Source organism: Myxocyprinus asiaticus, chromosome 10 (genome assembly GCF_019703515.2).
Source record: "Myxocyprinus asiaticus isolate MX2 ecotype Aquarium Trade chromosome 10, UBuf_Myxa_2, whole genome shotgun sequence".
In the NCBI taxonomy this organism is placed as follows: domain Eukaryota; kingdom Metazoa; phylum Chordata; class Actinopteri; order Cypriniformes; family Catostomidae; genus Myxocyprinus; species Myxocyprinus asiaticus.
Window position 1 is genome coordinate 34,755,060 of NC_059353.1, and position 26,935 is coordinate 34,781,994.

General features: G+C 38.1%; 2 protein-coding genes across 5 annotated transcripts in view; one reads left to right on the forward strand and one right to left on the reverse strand.

The window, feature by feature from the left end:
* On the forward strand, positions 1–16,727 carry LOC127446733 (NXPE family member 3-like). 4 transcript variants are annotated; one of them, XM_051707877.1, is made up of 7 exons: positions 1–192; positions 1,640–1,713; positions 6,439–6,595; positions 8,239–9,008; positions 9,492–9,562; positions 10,075–10,275; positions 11,842–16,727. In XM_051707877.1, the coding sequence occupies exons 3-7, from the start codon at positions 6,503–6,505 to the stop codon at positions 12,405–12,407; spliced, it is 1,701 nt and encodes a 566-aa protein (XP_051563837.1). In that variant the 5' UTR covers positions 1–192; positions 1,640–1,713; positions 6,439–6,502; the 3' UTR covers positions 12,408–16,727. The 4 variants fall into 4 exon arrangements, with proteins under 4 accessions (XP_051563837.1, XP_051563840.1, XP_051563838.1 ...); XM_051707880.1 differs by lacking the exon at positions 10,075–10,275; XM_051707878.1 differs by lacking the exon at positions 1,640–1,713.
* LOC127446732 (NADP-dependent malic enzyme-like) overlaps positions 16,402–26,935 on the reverse strand; it is a 13,014-nt gene continuing 2,480 nt past the window's right edge. The window contains exons 3-15 of the mRNA XM_051707876.1: positions 25,594–25,727; positions 24,281–24,430; positions 23,719–23,794; positions 23,480–23,641; positions 23,237–23,340; positions 22,797–22,906; positions 21,877–21,974; positions 21,605–21,718; positions 21,300–21,405; positions 19,079–19,221; positions 18,048–18,221; positions 17,788–17,886; positions 16,402–17,450 (exon numbers count right to left, since the gene is read on the reverse strand). Coding sequence (XP_051563836.1) covers positions 17,289–17,450; positions 17,788–17,886; positions 18,048–18,221; positions 19,079–19,221; positions 21,300–21,405; positions 21,605–21,718; positions 21,877–21,974; positions 22,797–22,906; positions 23,237–23,340; positions 23,480–23,641; positions 23,719–23,794; positions 24,281–24,430; positions 25,594–25,727 — 1,632 coding nt within the window. The 3' untranslated portion in view covers positions 16,402–17,288. The remainder of the gene's footprint in view (positions 17,451–17,787; positions 17,887–18,047; positions 18,222–19,078; positions 19,222–21,299; positions 21,406–21,604; positions 21,719–21,876; positions 21,975–22,796; positions 22,907–23,236; positions 23,341–23,479; positions 23,642–23,718; positions 23,795–24,280; positions 24,431–25,593; positions 25,728–26,935) is intronic.

Consider the following 26,935-nt stretch of genomic DNA (forward strand, 5'->3'; position numbering starts at 1 on the left):
GTCAGTCTCTTGAAATGCATGCACTGCTGCATGTCCTCTAAACCTTCAGTCTGGTCTGCTTCAGTTCACTACTGAGTAACTCATATCGTTAGTCTACCTTATTTGGACTGAATGTTTCATTTTGCTGTCACAATGGCTATTAACTAAGCAGTCAGCAGCAGCATGTACAGGATGGGAGCATCTTTGCAGGAGGTGAGAGCCCTGTCTATGCAACACTCATCCAAAGCCTTGAAGACATAAGTCATTGCGTTTATCTATTTAGAGCCGCGCGGTAATTTCGTTTTTTATGAGCAACTACGCATTCTCGATAGAAATTGGGTATCTTGTCTAAAGTTAGCCTATCTTTGTCAGACATTAAGTATCGAAAGACTTAAATAGATCATTAACAGTTTGGCTTAATAGCATACAAATGTGTCTATTTGACATGCATTTAGAATATGAAAGAACACATATCGTAGTTTATTTGTCTTAATCCGCCTTTACGTATTGCAACGCGTAGATTTTATAAATGTGCTAACCAGGGTATAGTCGAAGGAAGATAGGGACCCTCTAAAAACTACAAAACGAAGAGAAGTAGGCTAGTGGAAAGAGCACTCAAACATTTTTAACTCAAGTTGATTTTACTCTCTTATATAAAACTTGCGCTGTGCATAATAAATCTTATTTTGGTGTAAAATGTGTTAAAAAAAAAAAAAATCTATGGGATGTTGCATCAATTATCTGAAGTGGCTGGGGGATATGTTGAATATTTATGATATATTTGCGATGATTTTGTTGGCAGGTTAAAATCTTGCCAAATTCTCTCCTTCAGTCTGCCAAAAGACTATTTTCAAATTTCAAACACAAAGGTTACAATAAAATATTCTACAATGTAGGGGTGCATGATATCGGTGGCCAATATATTACCCTGAAATTATATACACTGGTCATCACACAGACATTTACTTTATGTGTGTTTATATGTGGAAGATCCTTTTTTTTTTTTTTTTTTAAAGATTGTTTGCTCATCTGCAATACGTTTTCTCTCCACCAAGGTCAACAATAGTATCACACTCACTTTTTTTTATTGAACAATAACATTTTCAGTTGTTTGCTAACAATTGTGTATTTGTAATAGTTGCATTTGATTCCATTTTTTGATCTAGAGTGCATTTTTGACGTATTCAGGCAGTATTACTTTTTTCTTTGTTGCCATCTCTTTTGTGCATTTTCCATGCATTACATGAGAAAAACCACCATTAGGCATGTTATTAAAGATTTCTGCCACAGATATTGTTTTTTACATGCAATAATAATTTAATTTAAGGTGCAAATAAGTTTTTGGGATTTAAAATAATCCATTCAAAATCCTCTTTACTCAGAAATCTAAAGGGGCAAGTGCCCAATCAGTATGAATGGGCATGACACCTCTGATTTAGAATGTATGTATATCTTCTCTTTTTAAGATGTCTATATCAGATGTTAATTAGAATGCAATGCTTTCAAGATGAAACGCTCTAAAACACACATTTCAGAGATTAATGTGTGCTATCTGGTTCTTGGCTGATAACCGGGAAAATTCAAATGTTATTTTCGTGCCGATAGTTGAATTAACGCTGACATTTTCGCAGATAATTTGTTACGGTTTGTTTGCTTGCAGCTGAGAATCTCTGTGTGAGAAGATTCTTTGGGTGGGAAAGGAGGAAACGGGAAACTTGGGATTTCAACACAAAGGTATAACTTTAAACTAAAAATGGCTTTTCAGCATAACACTCAGCAAATCACAGTCATAACTCAATTCAGTCTCTTTCTGTCTGGTAGCTCTCGCTCTTTTCGTCTCTGGTGTGGTCCCGTTATTTTTCAGGGTTTTATTAAATCGGTCCACCAACCCATATGTTTGTGGATGGCAAACACTGGTGCGAATCGATTTAATACCCAATAATTCGCACAGTTCGCGTAGTGTTCGTGACATAAATGTAGTGCCTTGATCAGTGAGGATTTTTTGGAATCCCCACATGGGAGATTATTCTGAAGAGTGCCTCCGCAACAATACGTGCTGAGATGTTGCGCAGAGGCACTGCTTCCGGATTTCGCATCGCATAGTCCACCAGAACTAATACAAAGCGATGTCCGCATGCTATCTGCTCTAATGGCCCCACAAGGTCCATGCCAATTCTTTCAATGGGGACCTCGATTAACAGATTAAGTGGTGCAATGGCGCTCTTGGTGTGGCCGGAGGATTCACCAGCTGACATTTATGGCATGCCGCACGCCACCTGCGAACATCCCCACGAATGCCTGGCCAATAGAAATGGGCCATTAGTCAGTTCAGTGTCTTTTCCTGCCATAAGTGACCTGCCATTGGATTATAATGAGCCGTCTGGAATAACATTTCCCGAAGGCTCTGCGGTATTAACAATTGGGTTGTATCCTCATTTGTCTGAGGCCAAGGCTTGATGTGTACTCCCCTTAACACTCACCAGTATTCTGTACGCTCCGGCTCGATTGGGGGCAGCCTGTGGATTGTCGTGGGACCTAGACCACAGTTCCCAGCTCCATCACTGGGCATTGGTCCCGGAAGTGCCCTGGATCCCGCAACTCTAGCAGGCCGGCCCAGGCGTTACGCCCGCACCTGTGTAGGCGGGTACATCCACTTGAGGGGGAGAGCGATGAGACACACGGGCCACAGGTGGCGGGACAAACCCCCGCGAATGGGGAGCTGGCTTTTGCAGCACATTTCCACGCCTTCGAGGAACTGGGATGGGCTGCAGTAGAGGAACAGAGTGAGGGGGAGGGGAGAGAGAGAGAGAGTGGGAGGGCTCTTCCGCCCTCTGATACACCAACATATGGTCCTCCGCCAGTTGGACGGCCTCCTCCAGTAATGCCGGGTGGTGGCACTGGACCCACTCCGCCGTTCCTTTCAGTAGACGATGGATAAGCTGTTCCAGTACCACAAGATCGATGACTCGTCGCAGTCCTCAGCCAGCAGCCACTTCTGGCAGGCATTCTGGAGCTATTGAGTGAAGGCAAACGGGCGGCCGCTCACATCCATCTTCATCAACCGGAAGAGTTGTCGGTATTGCTCAGGGCTGCGACCGACCCACTGCAGGATGGTCTTCCTCAGATCGTCATACACCAGGAGATTTGCCACCAGTAGTTGTGCCGTGAGCTGAGCTTCCCCGGACAAAGGTAGGATAAGTCTGGCTGCCAATTGAGCACGCGGCCAGCCCCAGATCTCGGCCATCCTCTTGTATAAATCCAAGAAGACCTTGGGATAATCTTCTGCCCCCATCTTCATGAGGGCGACTGGAGGCATGGGGGCTGCTGGGTCTGGGGTCGCGGCCAGGGCTTTCTCCTGGTGTAGTAGGCTCTGGATCTCATGCCGGTCCTCTGCTTGAACTTGGAGCACCTCCTGGAATTGGCGAACCTGGTCCTGGCGTAGCTCAAGCAGGGCCTGATGTTGCGCATGGTGCATACTGGCGGACTTGATGACTTCCGCCAACTGCGAGGACTCCATGCCGGCGTATTTCTTCCAGTATCCTGGGTTTCAGCACCAGTGTGAGAAGGTTCGTTGGGTGGGAAAGGAGGAAACGGGAAACTTGGGATTTCAACTCAAAGGTATAAGTAATTAAACAAACTAAAAACGGCTTTTCAGCATAAAACTCAGCAGATCACAGTCATAACTCAATTCAGTCTCTTTCTGTCTGGTAGCTCTCTCTCTTTTCGTCACTGGCATGGTCCCTTTTTATCGCTCTCCCCAGTACTTACTGCAATCAGAAACAGGTGTTAGACATTTTAGCGCTCAGGTGTGTGCACCCTTACCGCTTTTTCTCCGGGACGAACACTCAACCACGCCCCCGCCGCCACACTCTGACTGCTTGTGGCTTCTCTCCTTCAGGCAGGTACTTAGAAAGTCTCAAGAGGAAGTGCAATTGTGTACACGGCGTGTCTGACAGTGTTGAAAGCTAGGCTAGTGTTGCAAGCCAAGTTCATGTCTCTCTGTGGATATTATTTAAACATCTCTGCACCTTGTTATGTTGTTTGGGGCTCGGGATCATCTGCTGTAAGTAACAATAAGCTATTTAAATAAATAATTGTGATTATGACGATTAATTGTCTGTTTTAGGGCTTTCACGATTATGATGACTGATCTTCATACAAATTGTAATACTTTTGTCTTAGGTGTATGTGTGCTTCATAAACCTTAAAAAGTGGAACTCTGGCTCGGCGGCCATGACGTGGAACTCTGGCTTGGCGTCCACCTCCCCCACAGTGAACAATGAACATATCAGTAGGGCAAGGTCGATAAATTGAGTCAGGCTGTAGGTATTCCGGTCATCTGGCATCAAGGAGGAGATTGGCTCATTCAGCCTTGAGGGCAATCTCATTAAAATCGACCCTGCTGGCCAGAGCACAAAAGTCCTCTACATATTCCTCCAGGGGATGATTCCCCTGATGTAAATGAAGAAGATGAACTGCTGGGTTCATTTTGTGGTCAGGTATTCTGTAACGTTGCTGGTAAAGACAGGCTGACGAAGACGATGATGAAGTTAGAACCCAGGTGCAGTTTATTTACATACGTGAAATCCAACAACCGTAAATCCAAACGTGAAACAAAACATAAACTTGCCTTGACTTGACTTGACTTGAACAATCCAACAACTAATTAAAACTGATAACGAGTTAAAACAATAAACCAATGAAAACAAGACACATGAACATGGAGGGAAACAGGATGATCACATGACTATAAAACAGGAACTAAACTTCCAAAATAAAAGACATTAACACAAAACATGAACAAAAATACATAAAACCATGACACTGATAAATATCCAACATCAAACCACATTTATTCCGGTATTGCATCTTTAAGTAACAGTGTTTATTCTGACTCTATTTCGCTTCTGTTTCATCTTTGCAAAATACACCAAAACTGTGTATTGTGCTGTACTGTATTTAAATTGTATTGTATATTGTATATTACTTTTTGTTAGATGTTGGGATCAAGTCACCAAAAAACAAAAACTGAAAAAATCCTTGTAAGACCAATCTCACTTTGCAACTTATCTGCTACTGGTTAGTAGCCTGCATAATGTATTGTTACTTTACAGTATCTTGAATATTATATACACTGGTGGCCAAAAGTTTGGAATAATGTACAGATTTTGCTCTTATGGAAAGAAATTGGTACTTTTATTCACCAAAGTGCCATTCAACTGATCACAATGTATAGTCAGGACATTAATAACATGAAAAATTACTATTACAATTTGAAAAAAAAATATTCAGAACTTCTTAAACTACTTCAAAGAGTTCTCATCAAAAAATCCTCAATGTGCAGCAATTACAGCTTTGCAGATCCTTGGCATTCTAGCTGTCAGTTTGTCCAGATACTCAGGTGACATTTCACCCCACACTTCCTGTAGCACTTGCCATAGATGTGGCAGTCTTGTCGGGCACTTCTCATGCACCTTACAGTCTAGCTGATCCCACAAAAGCTCAGTGGGGTTAAGATCCATAACACTCTTTTCCAATTATCTGTTGTCCAATGTCTGTTTCTTTGCCCACTCTAACCTTTTCTTTTTGATTTTCTGTTTCAAAAGTGTTTTTTCTTTGCAATTCTTCCCATAAGGCCTGCACGCCTGAGTCTTCTCTTTTCTGTTGTACATGAAACTGGTGTTGAGCGGGTAGAATTCAATGAAGCTGTCAGTTGAGGACATGTGAGGCATCTATTTCTCAAACTAGAGACTCTGATGTACTTATCCTCTTGTTTAATTGTACATCTGGCCTTCCACATCTCTTTCTGTCCTTGTTAGAGCCAGTTGTCCTTTGAAGACTGTAGTGTACACCTTTGTATGAAATCTTCAGTTTTTGGGCAATTTCAAGCATTGTGTAGCCTTCAATCCTCAAAACAATGAGTGACTGACAAGTTTTTAGAGAAAGCAGTTTCTTTTTTGCCATTTTTGATTTGATATTGACCTTAAGACATGCCACTCTGTTGCATACTGTGGCAACTCAAAAACAAAGACAATGTTAAGCTTCATTTAATGAACCAAATAGCTTTCAACTGTGTTTGATATAATGGCAAGTGATTTTCTAGTAACAAATTAGCAATTTATCATGATTACTCAAGGATAAGGTGTTGGAGTGATGTCTGCTGAAAATGGGACCTGTCTCTCAAAAATGACTTTTTTCAAATAGTGATGGGGCTGTTTTTTACATCAGTAATGTCCTGACTATACTTTGTGATCAGTTGAATGCCACTTTGGTGAATTAAAGTACCAATTTCCTTATGAAACAGCAAAATCTGTACATTATTCCAAACATTTAGCCGCCAGTGTATAAAATTGTGTTCTACATGACTTTTCATATTCTGAGAGGACAGCCACTATGAAATCTTTTTTTAATTTGTAAAATATGCCCCATCTCACCATTCTTTTTTGTCTTATTGATTAGTTGGTGATTATAGCCAGCCAAGGCCTACTATAGTACTGGACAGGAGGATGACAGAGAGGAAACCATGGAGAGACTCCTGCCCAAATATTTCCCTTTCTTTACTTTGTTGGCACTGATAGGACTCATATTCCTGCTGTGGAATATCACCTCATTGGAAGTGAGTAGAAGTCTATAACTTGTATTTTGGATTTTTAATATTGTTAGCAAGTAATATTAACCCTGATTAACTGACCTAACCCTAAGTGATACATTTATCAGGAATTTATAGAAATAAGAGCATAACTGGGGCTACACTCACTGAGCACTTTATTTGGAACACTATGGTCCTAATAAAGTGCCCGACATTGTCTTCTGCTGCTGTAGCCCATCTGCCTCAAGGTTCGATGTGTTTTGCATTCTCAGATTCTGTTCTGCTCACTACAGTTGTACAGAATGGTTATCTGAGTTACCGTAGCCTTTCTGAAAGCTCGAACCAGTCTGGCCATTCTCTGTTGACCTCTCTCATTAACATGGTATTTCCATCTGCAGAACTGCCGCTCACTAGGGCTGCAACTAACGATTATTTTGATAATCGATTAATCGAACAATTATTAGAACGATTATTTGACTATTCTGTGATTATTGCAACGATTAATCATTAGCACTTAACCGATTATTCAGCTTGTCCCTGATTTAAAAGTTTGTATTAAATGTGTTTACTAACAATAAAGAGGACAAAATCTTCTTTTAAAAATTCCTCTAAATGACATTCACTGAATTAAAGGGAAAAAAAATAGTTTTTATTAAGTTTAATTCAGTAAAACATTAACTGCAAAAAATCATATTCAAAAATCATATATCAGGTGTTTTTGTCTTGTTTTTCATTTAAAATTGTCTAAAAATCCTTAAAACAAGATACATTTACTTGAAAAGCAACATATAAGATATTTAGACTTGCTTTAAGAGAATGTATCATTTTTTTTGGGGGGGGGGGGGATTTTCTCCCAATTTGGAATGCCCAATTCCCAATGTGCTTTAAGTCCTCGTGCTGGCATAGTGACTCACCTCAATCCGGGTGGCGGAGGACGAATCCCAGCTGCCTCCGTGTCTGAGACCGTCAATCCACGCATCTTATCACGTGGCTTGTTGAGCGCGTTGCCACGGAGACATAGCACGTGTGGAGGTATCTGCGCTCAACTCACCACGAGGAAAGGGCGGGACTCAAACGCCATAGCCAATATTAGAATTGCCGTTATTGTAGAGAGGTTTCAACTAGGTTGTGTAGAAGGACACTCCCCATATGCGTCAGCTTAGTGATGCAATGCCTGTGTTCAGATATTTAACGCACATACTGGTCTGATAAGCGTCTGAGTTTCTCGTACCGCTTTGCATTTTCCTTTCCAACATAAAAACAGAACCTTGTCCGTTGGTATGCATGACTCCAAGAACTGAATACCAATAGAGTAGGACTCAATAATAATCAAAATATTACAAGTATTGCCACACTTGGTTTTGCCTGAAAGCACACAAAGACGCCATCATGTTTCCTTCTCTCATCCAACTCCTCAAAGACACATATCCACAGCGGCTATTCGAGTAGTGTTTTTAATAGTTGACTAACTAGTGCAGAACGAGTACTTAATTAGTCGATTACTAACTAAACATATTATGGTGTTTTTCCTTTGCTACAGTCACTTAAAGACATTAAGGCATAATTTTCAATAAAGCTGCTTCAAAAATATGTTTATTGTGAAAAGCTCTATATGAATAAAAATAACTTGACTTGATTTAATAAATCCTTGCCATTTTTGTCCACTGCAGCACTGGACATGTCAGACAGTATCTACCTTCTATCAGCTTCAAAACAGCATACAGTCTGCCTTGAAGACCTCAGAATTGTTGCTACCTGAGAAGTTCAACTATTCTTATTGTGTCCACCTTGGCCAAAAGCCCTCCACAGAGGAGACCAGAGAGGAGAGCAATCTTCTCAAATCCATTGCCTGGCCAGAGCCACTGGTCTTAGGGTTGCCCTTGCGCCAAAGTAGTGATCCTGCACAAAGCTATTATATAATCCAAAACTCTGGGGAGCTGCAGGTGGGTGGACAGCTCGTAGTGAAGGTACAGATGCAAAACTTTATTGGTCAGCCTAAAAAACACGGAGGAGACTTCCTAGTTGCACGGCTTCACACACCAGAACTGGGGGCAGGTGTGACAGGGCAGGTACATGACCACAGAGATGGAAACTACACAGTGTTTTTCCCACTGCTTTGGGCTGGTGTTGTACAGGTGGAACTGACCATGGTTCACTCCAGTGAAGCGGTGATGGTACTCAGGCGACTGAGAGAGGAGCAATCGGACCGAGTCTTTTTCAAGAGCCTCTTCCGCTCAGGGTATCTCACTGAGACCACTGTTTGTAATCTGTGTCTGCCTGTTAATCAGCAGCCGCTTTGCAATTATACAGACCCCCAGACCGGAGAACCTTGGTACTGTTATAAGCCCAAAATGTTGGGCTGTGACACACGAATCAACCACTCAAAAGGGGGCTATAAAAAACACCTGCTCACTGTGTACGAGTCACAGTTCTTCCAAAGGTGTGTGAGCTGTAACAATAATTTCTGCATTTGTCATGGAACTAATGTATATTCTTAGAGATTGTCTTCTGTTTGTCAATAATACCAGCAGATTATTAAAATTAACGATATGTTCTTTTATGTGTGATTCAATAAATGTTATCCTTAAAGGGATAGTTGACCCAAAAATTAAAATTCTGTCATAATTTACTCACCCTCATTTTGGTCCAAACCTGTATCAAATTCTTGCTTATGTGGAAACCAAAAGAAGAGTTAGGTAGTTTGTTATCCTCGGTCACCATTCACTTTAATTGCATGCTGTCGTTCTGCCTTACATCTCCTCTTGTGTTCTACAGAAGAAAGAAAGTCACACGTGTTTGGAACAACATGAGGGTGATTTAATGATGTCCGAATTTACATTTTTGGGTGCTATTCCTTTAAATAGTTATTGGATTGCTTTTCAGTTTTCTTCATGAATGAGACTCTTATTTTGTTTTGTTCTAGCGGAATAAATATCAAAATACCAATACATGCTGCAGGGATGGAGAATGTGATTGTTCAACCTGCTTCTAAAGGTACCGTGGACTATCTCAGACACATATACAGTATGTTACAATTCATCAAAGGTGACTGTATTCATTTAAAGACTATAAAAGCTAAATATTATATCATACTCAACACAAAAAATGTCATTTCATGCATTTTTTATCAATGTAGACGTAATAATAGTCATGGTTTTTCATGACCATTGTCCCCCTCCCTCTGACCCTCAGAATAAAATATGCTGTTTTTTAGTTTAGTTTTTTGCTGCTGTACCTTTAAGACTCATACAGTATGTAAACGTCCTCTTTAAATTCAAAATTATTGTAATTATTTTGTTTCAATAAATGGTTCCTGGGTAGGAATTTCATTTCATGAGCAGTCTGCCATGTAGAATTAAAATGTCCTTCTCCTCAGCAGAATGAAAAGCTTAATTTTGTGATCAAAATACAGTAACATTATGCCTGCAATATACTTGAATGCTTTCAAAACCAGGTCAAACACTTATTCTTTACATTTCTTTTAAATTACACCTGCTTACTTCCAGAACAAACCAAAGAGAAAAACCTTGAATACATTCCCTCCGGGTATTACTACCAAGGATTGTGGAGGCCATTGAGTGGTGTCACCATGCGCCAGTTTAATGACTCTTCAGCCATTACCCAGTGTCTTAGAGGGAAGATGGTGTACATGTATGGAGACTCCACTGTCCGACAGTTGTACGAATATCTCATTGCTAATGTTCCAGGTCAGAAATATTTTTGGAACTGCTTTTAAAGTTTGTAAGAACACACGCACACCAAAACGAGCTTTGTAAGGTGCAGAGTAAAAAAAAAAAAGATACTATAAAAAACAGAAAAACTCACAAACTTACTCACTGCTCCAATAATAACTATAATCCAAAACCATGTGGTTAACGTTTCGACATCTTCTTCAGAACATTACAACAAACTTTGTCAATTTGTTTGGTTTGAAATTGACATCACAAAGTTTGTTGTAATGTTCTGAAGAAGACTCGTTACATGAGTTGAAACGTTAACCACATTTTTTTATTTTTTTTTATTTTTTTATGGAACTGTTTTAAACTTTTTCTTAAAGGAATACTTAATTATGTCATTATTTACTCACCCTAAAGTCACTCCAAACCCGTTTGACCTTTCTTTTGTGGAACACAAAAGGTGAATTTTTACAGGGTTCATATGAGTCACAATGTAAGTGAGCAGTAACTCCAGTCTGTCAAGCTCGAAAAGGACAAAAAAACACTATACCACAGTAAAAGAGATTACAACGTCTCATGCACTATATTCCAAGTGACCGATGTTTGGTCAAGAGGCGTGATGAGAACCAGTGAGATTTGGTGTTATCAACACAGTTGCTGTATTTTATTTAAAGGGATAGTTCACCCAAAAATTTTAATTCTCTCTTTTATTTACCCTCATACCATTCCAGATGTGTTTGACTTTCTTTCTTCTTCAGAACACCAACAAAGATTTTTAGAAGAATATCTCAGCTCTGTAGGTCCTTACAATGCAAGTGACATTTGAAGCTCCAAAAATCACATAAAGGCTACATAAAAGTAATCTATAAGACTCCAGTGGTTTAATCCATGTCTTCAGACGTGATATGAAAGGTGCGGGTGAGAAACAGATCAATATTTAAGTCCTTTTTTACTATAAATCTCCACTTTCACATTCTCTTCAGTTTGAAAGTGAAAGTGGATATTTATGGTAAAAAAAAAAAAAAAAAAAAAATTATCTGTTGGATTTAACCACTGGAGACTTATGGATTACTTTTATGTGGTCTTTATGGGATTTTTGGAGTTTTAAAAGGTTTGGTCACTATTCAGTTGCATTGTAAGGGCCAACAGAGCTGAGATATAACTATCCCTTTAAGTGCTTTACTTTATTAATATGATTTGATTTGAGAGTAAATAAGGACTTTTTTCTATTCAAAGTACAAAGTGATCATATTGCTTCAGAAGATTTTAAATATGTGTATGAGTCGTATCGATCACTTTTGCTTTTGTTTTATGGTTTGTTTGTTTTGTTTTTTTGTTCTTTTTCAAGCTTGAAAGACTGGAGTCACTTTCCACTTACATAATGGCCAGTAAACCTTGTGAAGACTTGCAAAATGTCCTTTTGCATTCCACAGAATAAAGTAAGTCACACTGGTTTGGTGCGACACTAAGGCGAGTACATTTCTGAATTTTTATTTTTGAGTGAACTATGCCTTTAAAGTCTAAAATCTATTTGTACATCCTTATCTTTAATTTCATATCATATACCCTCTCTTTTTTGCTCTGTTTTATGTTTAGAATTCAAGGAATTCAATTTTCATAGCCTGAAGAATGTTGGCCCACACATGGCGGCAGACAGCAGCAACAACATACTGTTAAGGTACCGCTGCCACGGGCCGCCGATCCGGTTCACATATGTTTATGCAGCTGAACTGCACTATATCTCCAATGAGCTGGACGCCTTACGAGGGGGCTCAGACACAGTGGTTTTGATTAGCATCTGGTCACATTTCAGCACTTTCCCAGTGCAGGTGTTCATACGGCGCCTGCGGCACATTCGCAGGGCAGTGATTCGACTGTTGAACCGGGAACCAGCGACATTGGTGCTGCTCCGCACAGCCAACCTCCAGAAACTGGATCCGGAAACCAGCTTATACAACAGCGATTGGTTCTCTCAACAACTTGATATGGTGCTCAGAGCCATGTTTAAAGGACTGAATGTCCAGCTGGTGGATGCCTGGGAGATGACCCTTGCTCATCACCATCCTCATCAGCTACACCCTCCACCTGCCATCATATCAAACATGATTCACTTCATCCTTTCCCACATCTGTCCAGTTAGGAGAAAGAGAAGGCGGAGTTAGCTAATGCAAAGCTAAACTTGGAATATTTGGAAGTGCTTGTGGGCAGAGCAGTGATTTATTAAGGGGATAGTTTTGGATGGTGAGACCAAAAGCTGCTCTTCACATTTTCTCGTACCTCTGTGTTTGAGACCAGCCCTTGTTATCTGTTATCTATCCAATCATTTTAATATGTGAGAATTAGGGCTGGGCAATAAATGGAATATCCACAATATATTCACCATGATTTTGCTGGCAATACAAAATTAAGCAATATCATTATGATTTTAATCCGCATTTTAGTAGCCCATTAACTTTCCTGAAGAACGTGTCAGTAGACTAGTATCATGATCCCTCCTTGTCTTATGACTTATTTACTCATCATTTACTCACTGTGTGATTTACTTTCTGTTATAGAACATAAAAGGAGAAATTAAGCAGAATATTAGCCACAGTCACCATTTACTTTTAGTGTATGGAAAAAAGATGCAATGAAAGTGAATGGTGACTGAGGAAAACTGCTTTACAATTCCATTTGTGTTCCACTGAAGAAAGAAAGTCATACAGATTTTGAAAGACATGAGTGTGATTATATGATGACAGAATTTGGGTGAACTATCCCTAACTAATATATATATATCTTTTTTGTCAAGTATAGAGGAATGTTTTAAACTAATAATTTTTGCAATATTTTTCTGCACTAATGGATCTTTCATTTACAAAATCTCATATATTTGACTCAGCAAAATAAAATTGCTCGTTAAGCATCAATTGTGTTAACTTGTGTGTAAATGTCTTATGAAAGTACAGGATTTTGACTAAAAGGTTGTTTTCTTTTCTTGAATGTTTCATTTGTCTGTATTATCCAAGCACATCAAAGTAAACCTAAAATTATGAGTAATTACTTTTGATAGTGATTCATGTTTTTTAGAAAACAGATAATAACCGATCATGCCTTTTGCTAATTAATCCATTCTTTGCAAGAATTTTGTTGATTGATGACAATCCATCAAGGTGAGTAAATGATGAGAGAAGTTTCATTTTATGTTGAACTATCCCTATTAAACTTAGTATATACGTTTTTTCTTTGGCTGCGTGGGAGAGTTCTCAACTGAAGCCTCGACAAGACAAAGCATACATTACTTTATTTAACTACCAAACATCATTACATGGTTGTGGCAGAATATAATTGTTTCAGAACAAACTCATTCCCTGATTTGGTGGTTAGGTGTTAGGCAAAAGCAAAGAAAAAGCTTAGAGAAGATTACTTGTTATATATTTGATAAACGTTGAGGCTGAATGATGAGCTGATGCTTCACACCCTCTCATCTCTTTATCTTCTTGTGCTCAGTCCCACTTATCTGAGAGTTTGCAGCACCTACTTATCTCTTTTCCTAACAGAAATACACTCTCTGATTTATGCAGACATACACATACAGTACACACATTTTCTGGACCACAAGATTAACACAGCTTTTCATGTCATATGGCCTACAGAATGAATTATAGAATAATTGTTAATTTTCTGCTGGCGAAGTTGCATCAGAACTGCCATACTTAAAATGTACAAATGGTATAAAAATATTTGGTAATGTTACATATTTAAGATATGGATTGTTTTTGTTAAATCAGTTATAATTGTTGTTTAAAAAATAGTGACATGAATCTAGTCATTTGAGAAGTGAGTTGGTCATGTGCTGGATAAATCAAGCTGCTTAGCTTCAGTTAAGTGTGTGAGCACATGTGTAATGTCATGGTCAATGTACTGACAGATTAAAAAAAAAAAAAGAAGCTCAACTTGTATTCACAAACATCCAATATCATGGCAGATTCATGAAATGTATTTTAATAGCTTGGTCATTTTTACCATATTAAAAGTGTTCTGCCTTTCTAAAGACAAGACGTCTCTTGTTCAGAGACAACACAAAATCAACACATTAAATTAACATTTTCAGAAATTCATTTTCCATAATGAAAGACATTTATCAATTACAAAGGAATAATTGTTTCTGTATTGGCATCCATTTTGCCCTACCCCTGGATGGAATATCCAACAATCCAATATAGTAACATTTAATCTTTTTGGGATTGTCTGATCCCTTCAAAAACAGTGGAAAAATAAAACAACCCAAGAAACAATTCTACGAGCAGCAGGTGATAAAAAAAAAAAAAAAAAATAAAAAAAAAGACTAATAGTATTATGAAAGATGAGACGACACACATCCTTTCCACTCTCAATTTGAGCTGTTGCCTTCAAGACGATGCCTACTACTTCATATAATGGTACCAGATAGGCCAGTAATTGCAGACACTTTTGAAATATGAGGTTGTATTGAATTGGAAGAATTGGATTGGAACAATTCCATCCTCTTTGGGGTGAGATTGAATACCACCTACTATAGACACCTGGATAAATAATCAGGTTTCACTCCATATTCTTCATATATTGATGTTACCTTTAGGAGCTTTTTCTACCTGATGTTACCTGTAATTGTCTACCTGATCTAATTTTGTTTGTGTAACCTAATGTAGTCAGATTCAGTCATGTAAAATAAATAAATGGAGAATGTTTGAAGTTCATCTTGTTTATAATCAGTATAATCAATAAGTGTATCAACTAAAACGATTCAATGTTAAAGGAATATTCCAGGTTCAATACAAGTTAAGCTCAATCAACAGCATTTGTGGAATAATGTTGATTACCACAAAATATAACTTCGACTCGTCTCTTCTTTTCTTAAAAAAAAAAAAAGAAAAGTAAAAAGAAGCAGTTACAACGAGGCACTTACAATGGAAGTGAACGGGGCCAACTTTTTGGAAGGTCTAAAAGGTAAAAATGTGAAGCTTATAAATTTATAAAAGCACTTACATGAATTCTTCTTTTAAAACACATGTATTATTTGAGCTGTAAAGTTGTTTAAATCATAGTTTTTACTGTCATTACATCGTCATGGCAACGAAGTTTTACAATTATGGAATGAATTGTGTGCCATTGGGATTTGAACTTGAATTTTAGGACTTGAATTTAAACATGTTTATTTGAACATGAATTAAATCAAACCTGAAATTCAAATGTATGTGGCACGAATTCAAAAATTTAAATTCAGATTACATTTTTTTTTAATGTGTCTTGTTTCGAAGGCTGCGTATTCCGTGTATCATTCGTTCATTTCATATTCAATTAGGAATTCAAATTCGAAAAAAAAAACGACTTATTTCATTATTTGTTTACAAAACCAATATAAAAAAAAACAAATAATTATTTATTATTTATAAGGCTCTCGTTCAGCCATGATACCATGTTGGCACTATTTCACACCTTTCCTTTTCTAACTGTGAACTGCGAGCTACGTTGTGATTGGTCAAGAGGGAGTTCGATTACATACAGGCTCAACTGCTCTTCCTGAGCACCCCGGATGTCTTCGTCAAATTTACCCGAATCTGAATATAAAACCTGAATCAGTGTATTAAAAATTTTTATCTGAATTCATGCCACGTACATTTGAATTTATCGTCTGAATGTAATTCAAGTTCAAGTGAACATGTTCAAATTCAAGTCCTAAAATTCAAGTTCAAATCCCAGTGGCACATATTTCATTCCGTACATTTGCATGTGAAAATTATCAGTGGCAAATTTACAGCAAGTTTGCCATGAACTCTCAATTTTCGTAAGGGTGTTGTTTGCTGAGCTGAGGCCCATGCCTATGGCAACAGTGCTATCCAGAGGAGAGACTATCATATCTTAAAGGGAAGCCAATTGTTTATTTGTTTAACCTTGGTGTACCCATGGAGAGTGTATACAAAACACATTTACTTTTGGAGCTGATTAAGTCCAGAATCAACTTTATGCTGCTTTAACAAATTTTAGGTAAACTATGCTTGCCTAGAGGAAGCCAAATTAGCTCTTGTGGTTGTCAACAGTTTGACAGAAAACCAGAACAAAATGTTGTAATGGACAACTGTGGGGTTCCATAACCACCACAACTCTTAGTCCAAAGTGTTCCAAAACTCAACAATATTTTTTTTTGTTTAAACAGTTTATTTAAAAGTCACTGTCCCTTCAAAATCTCCCTGAATATCCAAAAATAGAATTCAATAGTTGTGCGTTACACATAAGCAAAGCATATTGCTAAATAAAGAGAAACCATAAAAACAATTCCACATGCCGCAATGAACACAGACAAATAGCTTGCTTCTCAGGTGGTTATCTTTCAAGCTAACAATGTTCAGTACTTACTGCAACTTGACAACAATACATTAAAAATCAGACAAACTTTGGCATAACCTTTATGTCCCAACAGGTAAAACTTTTGTTTAAAAAAAAAAAAAAAAGAATAATACAATCGCAAAAGCACTTAATTTACACTACAATCAACTGGATAACTACCTTACCTAAGTAATGGAAATTCCTTTTCATTTCAACCAGACATTCTGTCTTTTCCTAGTGGGAGATGCTGTACAAAAATAACTGATATTTGCATTTCCAGGAGTGACAGTTGCCATAAGAAATGGCAAACTGTTGGAGTGGATAAGTGAATAAAAATGTTGAAATGCTAATATTGAAAGACTGGAGAGGAGAACAAATGTAACTGAGTTTGTAACTGCTGTAAACAGAGAGCTGGTTATCCCTTTTAATTAGGGCCACTGATCTGGTGGTCACTGGAGGCAAAGACATAGTGAGCTTGAATGAACACTGCATTCTTTTATCATTTTAGTCCTCAGTGGATATAGAGCAATCTCGTGTCGACATGCTGCCTGAAACCAGTTGGTGCAGCTACTGTTTTAGGACTGGGTGGCTTGGAGCAGGGTATTTAACATCAGACGATTATGAACTGAGATATAAGGCATGTGATCGATATGAATAAATCCCTTTATAGAGGGTGGAGAGGGTATTAGTTTTATATTCTAAATATTCTGAAGCTTCATGGCTTCCTTGGGCCAGCTGTATGAATCCAGGGTAAAGGAGTCGTAGTCAGAGTTGTAGACTTGGGACAAAACAAACGCCTCTTTATCTTTGGGTTCAGGGTAAAATGAGGCAATGCCCTGCTTGTAGGCATAGTCTACAATCTGAAAGAAAAGATGGTTTGAAAGGAAAGGGAAAAAACACAGTTAATAGAATACCACTGAAAAGATACAAGCATAAAAAGCATATTCCTTTACCATCATATCCATTACTTGATCGGACAGCTCTTACAACCCACTTCACTAAATTAATTAATCTCAGTTTTTCGTTATGATTCATGTGAAGAATCTGGGCAATCTGTAACTGACCTTTATATAAAACCAATAAAAAACAGCTGATCACAATTTTTTTTACCATGGACTCATTTCACATTTTTTCAAGGATGCCGAAAAGTAGACTTGATAAAGAAGACTTCATATGTGTATGGGAACAGTTACTGACCTTAACAGCAATTTTGAAGGACACTTCTCTGATGGTGTTCAGGGGGGGGTACAGTCTACCCTCAGCCAGATGCTCCTCAGTAACCATGTCGGCTATCGCCTGAAAGAGAAATCAGAAGTGCCGTCATATAAGCTGTTCAGCTCTTAATAATTTGGTATCTTTGGTTTCACACTGTAAATACATCTGTGGTCAAGGTGTTTTGTGTTGAAGCACACAGTCATATTTACTGTACATTACTGTTACTGTGAGATCGCATTTACCTCTGCTGTGGTAAGGAAAATATCATCCGAGATATGGCGAACACCACAGGCGATGACTCCCAATGCCACTCCAGGGAAAACATAGGCATTGTTTCCCTGGCCTGGGTAGAAGGTGCGTCCATCTGCCAAAGTCACCTTTTTAAAGGGGCTTCCGCTGGCAAATATGCCCCTTCCCTGTGATACACACATACCCATTTAGAGTGTTAAGACCAGTTTGATACTAGTCTCAGCCTCAGACGGCATGCCCACAGTCCGTGCACACTCCGTGATGCACACAAAATTGGAAAACACTTTCTCGAACCACTCAGCGCAAATCTGATTGGCTTGTTTGATGGAACATCTGCAAGTAACATAGGACTTTCATCACTCCACCAGGAAACAGAATCATGTTAAGAAGTTTCTGCGTTGACACAATGGCTGTTTTTGAGAGCAAAATAATCACCGGATTTGTCCAAGTTTGTCAGGTTAGTGACACTGAATCTTTAAAAGTTATTTCGAGTTTCGTTTGAGGCACATCCTGTTGCAGAAAGTAAAGCAGATATCCATGAGCAGAGCTGCATTTTATGCTTTCTTTACTTAGTTATGTCTATGAAATACTATGTGATGAGGATTTCTGTGCTTTACTTAGACTCTGTACACATTTTCCGCTATTTTCCTGTGTGTTTTCCAAGCAATCACTTGCAGAGACTCACGCGCCATTATATAAATTAAATCTTTCCCCATGATGCTCTTTTATTATGGAAGGACATATCTCTGATAACCCTAATAGCATCTGACGACTAAACCAGCTGTGATTAACCACTTTACATGTCAGTTAGAGGGCTTTTCCTATCTAACTGGGCAGTTCTTGGTCAATTGAAGCTGCTATTGATCCTAGACCTTTGCCATTTTATTCAAAGGTTTAGCTACACGAGACTAGCTTAAAACTGCTACATGGCAAGTTCAGTCTGTTCCTGAAAGGACAGTGTTGGTCAACGCCCCTTTCAAAAGCACTTTATAGTTTTTTTTAGTTTTTTATTGGTGTTTATTACCTCCGTGAGCTGGTAGCACTGCTCTGCTGTGCACTCAGCTTTGCTTGTGGGATTGCTGAGGGCAAAAATGATAGGCCGTTCATTGAAAGAGGCCATGTTCTTGATTATCTTTTCTGTGAAAGCACCTCCTATCGCAGCCACACCTGTGGATAGGATCATAGACACCAAACTTTATACCAAAAACTAACAGCATGAAATAATTGCATTTGGGATAAGAACAACATGAAATACATTACATCTACCAGTAATACAAATATTTCATAACATGTCTGTGGACTTTTTAAAATATATACACTGGCGGCCAAAAGTTTGGAATAATGTACAGATTTTGCTCTTATGGAAAGAAGTTGGTACTTTTATCCACCAAAGTGTCATTCAACTGATCACAATGCATCGTCAGGACATTAATAACGGGAAAAATGACTATTACAATTTGAAAAGAATGTTCAGAACTTCTTAAACTACTTCAAAGTGTTCTCATCAAAAAAATCCTCCATGTGCAGCAATGACAACTTTGCAGATCCTTTGCATTCTAGCTGTCAGTTTGTCCAGATACTCAGGTAACATTTCACCCCACATCTTTTTGATTTTCTGTTTCAAAAGTGGCTTTTTCTTTGCAATTCTTCCCATAAGGCCTGCGCCCCTGAGCCTTCTCTTTACTGTTGAATGAAACTGGTGTTGAGCGGGTAGAATTCAATGAAGCTGTCAGCTGAGGACATGTGAGGTGTCTATTTCTCAAACTAGAGACTCTGATGTACTTATCATCTTGTTTAGTTGTACATCTGGCCTTCCACATCTCTTTCTGTCCTTGTTAGAGCCAGTTGTCCTTTGTCTTTGAAGACTGTAATGTACACCTTTGAATGAAATCTTCAGTTTTTTGGCAATTTCAAGCATTGTATAGCCTTCATTCCTCATAACAATGATTGACTGACAAGTTTCTAGAGAAAGCTGTTTCTTTTTTGCCATTTTTGACCTAATACTGACCTTAAGACATGCCAGTCTACTGCATACTGTGGCAACTCAAAAACAAACACAAAGACAATGTTAATCTTCATTTAACAAATCAAATAGCTTTCAACTGTGTTTGATATAATGGCAAGTGATTTTCTAGTAACAAATTAGCAATTTATCATGATTACTCAAGGATAAGGTGTTGGAGTGATGTCTGCTGAAAATGGGACCTGTCTCTCAAAAATGACTTTTTTCAAATAGTGATGGGGCTGTTTTTTACATCAGTAATGTCCTGACTATACTTTGTGATCAGTTGAATGGCACTTTGGTGAATTAAAGTACCAATTTCCTTCCAAAACAGCTAAATCTGTACATTATTCCAAACATTTGGCCGCCAGAGTATATATGAATATATAAGAGAAAGCATATATGGTGGAGCCATTTATGTAGTGATGGCAAAATTAAGCTTTCTGAAGCAATGGGGTTTTCATTCCAAAACTATTGAAATTGGGTTCATTTCTCGAAGCTTCTGAACAAGGTCAATATACTGCCATCTGTTGGTTAAAAAAAATTAAGCACACCTAGTAAGCTGCTGTGGCTGACAACATTTTGAAGCAATAAAAGTTATTATAAATTAATATGTCGTTTTTGTGTTTTGTTCGGTAAAATAAGTGTTTATAAATAAACAAGTAATAACCATATGGAGCCTTTGAGGCCGAGTAGCTTGCCATGAACAATTTCAAGCACCTTTCTCCCATTGCAAGTTTTTGACCCTGTAAATGTGTCCTGATACAGGAAAATGTGAATAGCATGAGAAGCGGAAATGTGCAAGGAAATGTGTTGGAATATGGAAAACATGAAGTTGAACTGTGATGGTTTGTGTTTAATTCTCTTTCGATTCAATTAAAAATAGACATTATTTTAAGTCTATTCTCTGACTCTCTCAACAGGTGTTAAATACTTCCTCACACGTGATCTAAGATCATCTCTGGCTCTAATGGCCTTCTTTTGCCTTCACTTATTCATTTTAAATGCTCCTGTTGCATGACAAATCAATGAAGTACCAATGTTTCATGTAGTCTCTCAATTTATGAGGTCTTAAAGCAGAATGCCTAATAATTATAAAAGAATTAGCTAAATGCTTTTAAAAATAGTTTATAGCAAGTTACACCGCAAGACATGACATATTTCCAGAAATATTTCATTTCAACTACTTGCATACAGACTGGGATTTAACTGCAGTGTGTATGTGGCCTGAGGTAGTCATTACCAATGATAGCTGTGGGCTTGATGGTTTCCACTACTTCCTCCAGAGTCTTTATGTGTGGATGCTCATGGGCAAATTCCTCCTTCTCATGGTTCACATGACCTCTGCCCTAAAGGGCACATTGGCACAAAAAAAGTCAGTTTTAGTATCACATTATTTAAAAGTGGAGGTGTTAAATTACAGTTAATGTCTTTAATTTACAGTATGCACTGAAATCTTTCATTAAGCCCACATAAATGTGTATATTCAGATGTCGAGTAGGAGGGGGGAAAAAACAGCTTGAAAGTTAGTGTGGGATTGATTGTTACCTTCACAATTAGGCCTTTGGAATCCACCATCCATATCCTCTTCACGGCCTCAGCATGAGATACACCCTCCTTGGCCATTGCCATGATAAGTAAGTGAGCAATTCCCAAGGCAGCCTGGTCACATGACAAACCAAGACCAATCACATCTGTGTTAATCGGGGAATAACTGAAGTAGGATGGCACAAGTAGCTTTCAAATGTTTTATAATGTTTGTTTGTATTTGCTAATACACAGTAAAACATTGTAATAGCTCTGCACTGAATTTGCTTTACCTCTCCTGCTCCCTGAAATACAAACTTGTGGTCAGAGAGTTTATTCTTTGTGATCTTCAGAGCACCAAGGACCCCAGCAACAGCAACTGAAGCTGTGCCTGAATAAGGCAGAGGAACAGAGAAGGCAAAACACTGTTAACACTTCACCCAAAATGAAAATTCTCTTATCATTTACTCACCCTCATGCCATCTCAGATGTGTTACTTTCTTCTGCAGAACAAGAAAGATTTTTAGAAGAATATCTCTGCTCTATAGGGCAATAAAATGCAGGTCAATAGGGTCCAACACTTTCGAGCTCTAAAAAGCACATAAAGGCAGCATAAAAGTAACCCAATGGTTTAATCCATTTCTTCTGAAGTGATCCAGTCGGTTTTGGATGAGAACAGACCAAAATGTAACTCACTTTCACTGTACATCTTGCCATTGCAGTCTCTAGGCACGATCATGATTTCAAGCTCGAATACACTTCCTAGTGTGATATAGATGGCGCTATTGGAAGTATAATCAAGCTTGAAATCGTGATCACCAAAGAGACTGTTGATGTCAAGATTTATAGTGAAAATTGAGTGACATTTTGGTCTGTTCTCCCCCAAAACCGATTGGATCACTTTAGAAGACCCGGTTTACACCACTGGAGTCTTATGGATTACTTTTATGCTGCCTTTGTGCTTTTTGGAGCTTAAAAGTTTTGGACCACAATCATTTGCATTGTATGGACCTACAGAGCTGAGATATTATTCTAAAATCTTTGTTTGTGGTTTGCAGAAGAATGAAAGTCATACATATCTGGGATGGCATGAGGGTAAGTTAATAATGAGAACAGAGCTTTGACAAAGATGCAACTCCCCTATTTGATGTAGTCTTTAAATGAAATGTATGCGTGTAGCACTACAGTCTGATATTGTAATGTGCACACTTACCTTGGATGTCATCATTAAAAGTGCAGAAACGGTTGCGGTACTTATTGAGAATACGGAAGGCATTGCTGTTGGCAAAATCTTCAAACTGAATGAGACAATTCATCCCGTACCTGAAACAAAATATATAAATGAACTGGATTTTAATGCATTTTACCATTTCACACACTTGAAGCTGAAGTGTGTAATTCTGCACCCATAGCAGCACTGAACAGAATTGTAAAAATAATGACTGTATCAAAACAAGTTTCAAACACTTATGTCTGCCATTAATAATAATAAAAATAAAAAAAAAGGTAGTCCTGCTCCAAACTCACCATTGGTTGAGCCAATGCTGTTCTGTCGGACCCATTCTGCCACTCAAACTAACAGATTTCAATTCTGTTTAGTGCCACTAGTGGTGCAGAAATTACACACTGCACCTTTAAGAACGTTTCACGTACTTGTCAGTGATGGCTTGCATGAACTCATCTATGAGGTCATCATATTCTTTGCCCCTGACTCTTTTGTGCTTTAAGCCAATGTACAAGGGGTCATCCAAAAGGGTCTGAGCAAAAACAAATACAAAATGTAACCACAGGGTTAAAAACAGGGACAACAAATTTTGTAAAACTTACTAACCCTGTGAACAAAGTAGTAAAATCTTATATTAAACTTGTCATCGTATAACAATTCTGTTGTTATACCTGATTATCAGTGCCCACATCTAGCAGTACAGGCAGGCACTGCTGGGGTGGCACTCCTCCACATGCTGTGTACAGAGCCAGCTTGCCTACTGGGATGCCCATTCCATAACTGCCCAGGTCTCCTAATCCCAGAATTCTCTCTCCATCCGTCACCACTATGGCCTATTAATGCACATTTAATGAAACGTTCATCTAGTGGCACCGAATGACACCATGGCTATTTAACACTCTCTACATACCTTAATGTTCTCTTCCGACCATGAGTTTAGCATGGTGGCGATGTGGCCTTTGTCATGTATAGTGATAAACAGTCCTCTATGGGAAAAACAAAATTTAGAACCACACAGAGTCATACAATTCACATGACTTGAGTGGTTTAATCCATGTCTTCTGAACCAATACGATAAATGTTGGGGATGTATGAGTTACATTTTGGCCAGTTTCTCACCTAAAACCGATTGTATCCCTTCAAAAGAAATGGTTTAAACCACTCCTGTCGAATGGATTATCTTTATGCTGCCTTTATATCCGTTTTGAATCTTTGAAATTTTGGACCCCATGGACATGGATTTCAACACATCCTATGTCCTTCAAAAAAAACCTTCGTTTTTAGAAAGAAAGTCATACGAGTTTGAGATGGCATAAGGGTGAGTAAATTATGAGAGAATTATCAATTTTGGGTGAACTATTCCTTTAAAAAAAACTGGTTGGACTGGTATGAGTGTTTATACAGTAAAAGCTGATTCAGGGTTGGTTTGGCTAAACAAGTTGCCCCAGGTGCAAAGCAGGCATTTATCTCACCTTGGTCTTCTGAATGCAAGGCCATACTGTTGGCAAGCCAGGCCCACAGTAGGAGTATAAACAATAGGCATGAATTCCTCAATGTCAGAGGTCAACACACGATAGAAAAGTTTTTCATTTCTGTCCTGCAGGGTCATCAGCAATATGTATCTGCAGGGTTAGAGAGAGCAGAGATAAGAGTAGAACATTTTGTTTTGATTGTCAATGGAAAATGGCCAGCGAAAGAAAATAACAAAGAACTATTGTGAGCTAAAGATGTACAGTGGCCCCCAAAAGGATTTGGACATTTAAAGGGATAGTTCACCCAAAAATAAAAATCCTGTCATTTTCTCACTCTCATGCCATCCCAGATGTGTATAACTTTCTTTCTTCTGCTCGACACAAACGAAGATTTTTAGAAGAATATTTCAGCTCTGTAGTCCTATACAATGTAAGTGAATGGTGACCAAAATTTTGAAGCTCCAAAAGCACATAAAGATAGCATAAAAGTAATCCATAAGACTCCAGTGGTTTAATCCATATCTTCAGAAGCGATATGATATATGTTGGTTAGAAACATATCAATATTTAAGTCCTTTCTAATTATTAATATCCTCTCACTTTTATATTCTTCTTTTGTTTTTGGCAATTCACATTCTTCATGCATATCGCCACCTACTTGGCAGGGATGAGAATTAAGAGTAAAAAAGGACTTAAATATCTGTTTCTCACTCATACCTATCATATCGCTGCTGAAGATACAGATTTAACCACTGGAGTATTATGGATTACTTTTATGCTGCCTTTGTGTGATTTTTGCAGCTTCAAAATGTTGGCATCAGCTCACTTGTTCAGCAGAAGAAAGAGAGTCATACACATCTGGGATGGCATGAGGGTGAGTAAATGATGAGAGAATTTTCATTTTAAGGTGAACTTTCCCTTTAAGCCACACCTAATCTAAGAATAAAATTTCATTAGAAATCAAACTATCAAACCGAGTGGCATTTATTTTAAAGTTACTCTGCCAGTGCACCCTTGTGAACTGATTATGAGAGGAAATTACTTCATACATCCACCAAAATTAGTTTGGGAGCAATTGGTTAAAACTATAAAAATATCTTAGAAAAGTGAAAAGGTCTCATTTGCTTTTCACATGCCACATGGATTCATAATGTGTAAAATAACACATGAAATGTATAAATACTTAGGTTTGGCTTAAGCATCCAAATAATTTTTGGGGCCACTGTATTTTGTCACTGTGCTATTTTGGGGTTGTGTCTAGATGAGTAAGGGCAATACAGTTTCTATCAAGGTTGTAAAATAGTTCTGTTTACTTGTCGAGAGGGTTACTGCGTGTCTCGTAACTTTTCATGACACGAAGCACTTGGACATCCTGAGAGAGGAAACAGGGAGGCAGCAGGCCGTGGATACCCAGCTGTAACCTCTCCTCCAGGGTGAACGCCATGCCCTGTTAACACAGCACCATAACTTCATCAACAACACATGACAGCTGCTAATACCAATGAAAAACGCCCACTCCTTCTACAGCCTGGTTTGTATAAAAATGATCACCCTGCAACTGGGTCTGCCTCTAGGCAAGCTCCCAGCTTAGGGTAGATACATTACATGTTGGATCTATTTATTTCTGACCAATGGGATGTAAGCATGGCCACCCTCCCCTGTAAGATCTCCACTCTCTGTGTTTCCGTCCAACAGTTTCCATCCATTCCTGGCTTTAAAGGCAAGTTCTAAAGTTCTCTCACGACAAATCATACCTATTTTCCAACCTGTAAGTATCTCATCCTGGCTTGTATGTGTTCACATGATATAGAATGGAAGCAAAAGTAACATTTAAAAGGAATATTCCAGTTAAGCTCAATGGACAGCATTTGTGGCTTAATGTTGATTACTACTACAAAAAAAAAAAAAAAAAGGGCTTGTCCCTAATTTTCTTTACAAAATAATAAGTAAAAAAAAAATAAAAAATAAAATAAAATAAAAAAAAGAAGTAAAAATGGAGGTTAAAGTGAGGCACTTACAATGTAAGTGAATGGGGCCAATTTTTGGGGGCTTAAAAGCAGAAATGTGAAGCTTATAATTTTCTAAATGTGCTTACATTAATTTTTCTGTTAAAACTCATGTATTATTTAAGTTGTAAAGTTGTTTAAATCATCCATTTTATGTTTTAGGGTTTACAGAGTTACGCCTTCATGGCAAATATATTGTAAAATTCAATATAACTTTACATAGAAAAAGTTAGTAAGCAATTTTTTCCCACTAAAATCATATTAAAATGCATACGTCTTGTGGCTATACTTTTGAAACACTGAGTATTTTAATGCTTTTTTTAAAGATAAGGAGGGACGAGTCTAAATTAATTTCTGTGGTAATCAACATTATGCCACAAATCCTGCCAATTGAGTTTAACTTGTATTGAACCCGGAATATTCCTTTAAATGAACACAATCCCTGACCCACCCAAAATTGCTTTGCAAGAATCCTGAGTCATATCCTAAAACCATGCACTGATTTTAAGATGCGCAAGCCTCCAAAAGACACAAAACACTTAAGCACAGTGCTGGGTAGTAACAGATTACATGTAATCTGGGTTACATAATCAGATTACAAAATCAAGTACTTGTAATTGGATTAAATTACATTTTAAAATACTCGTAA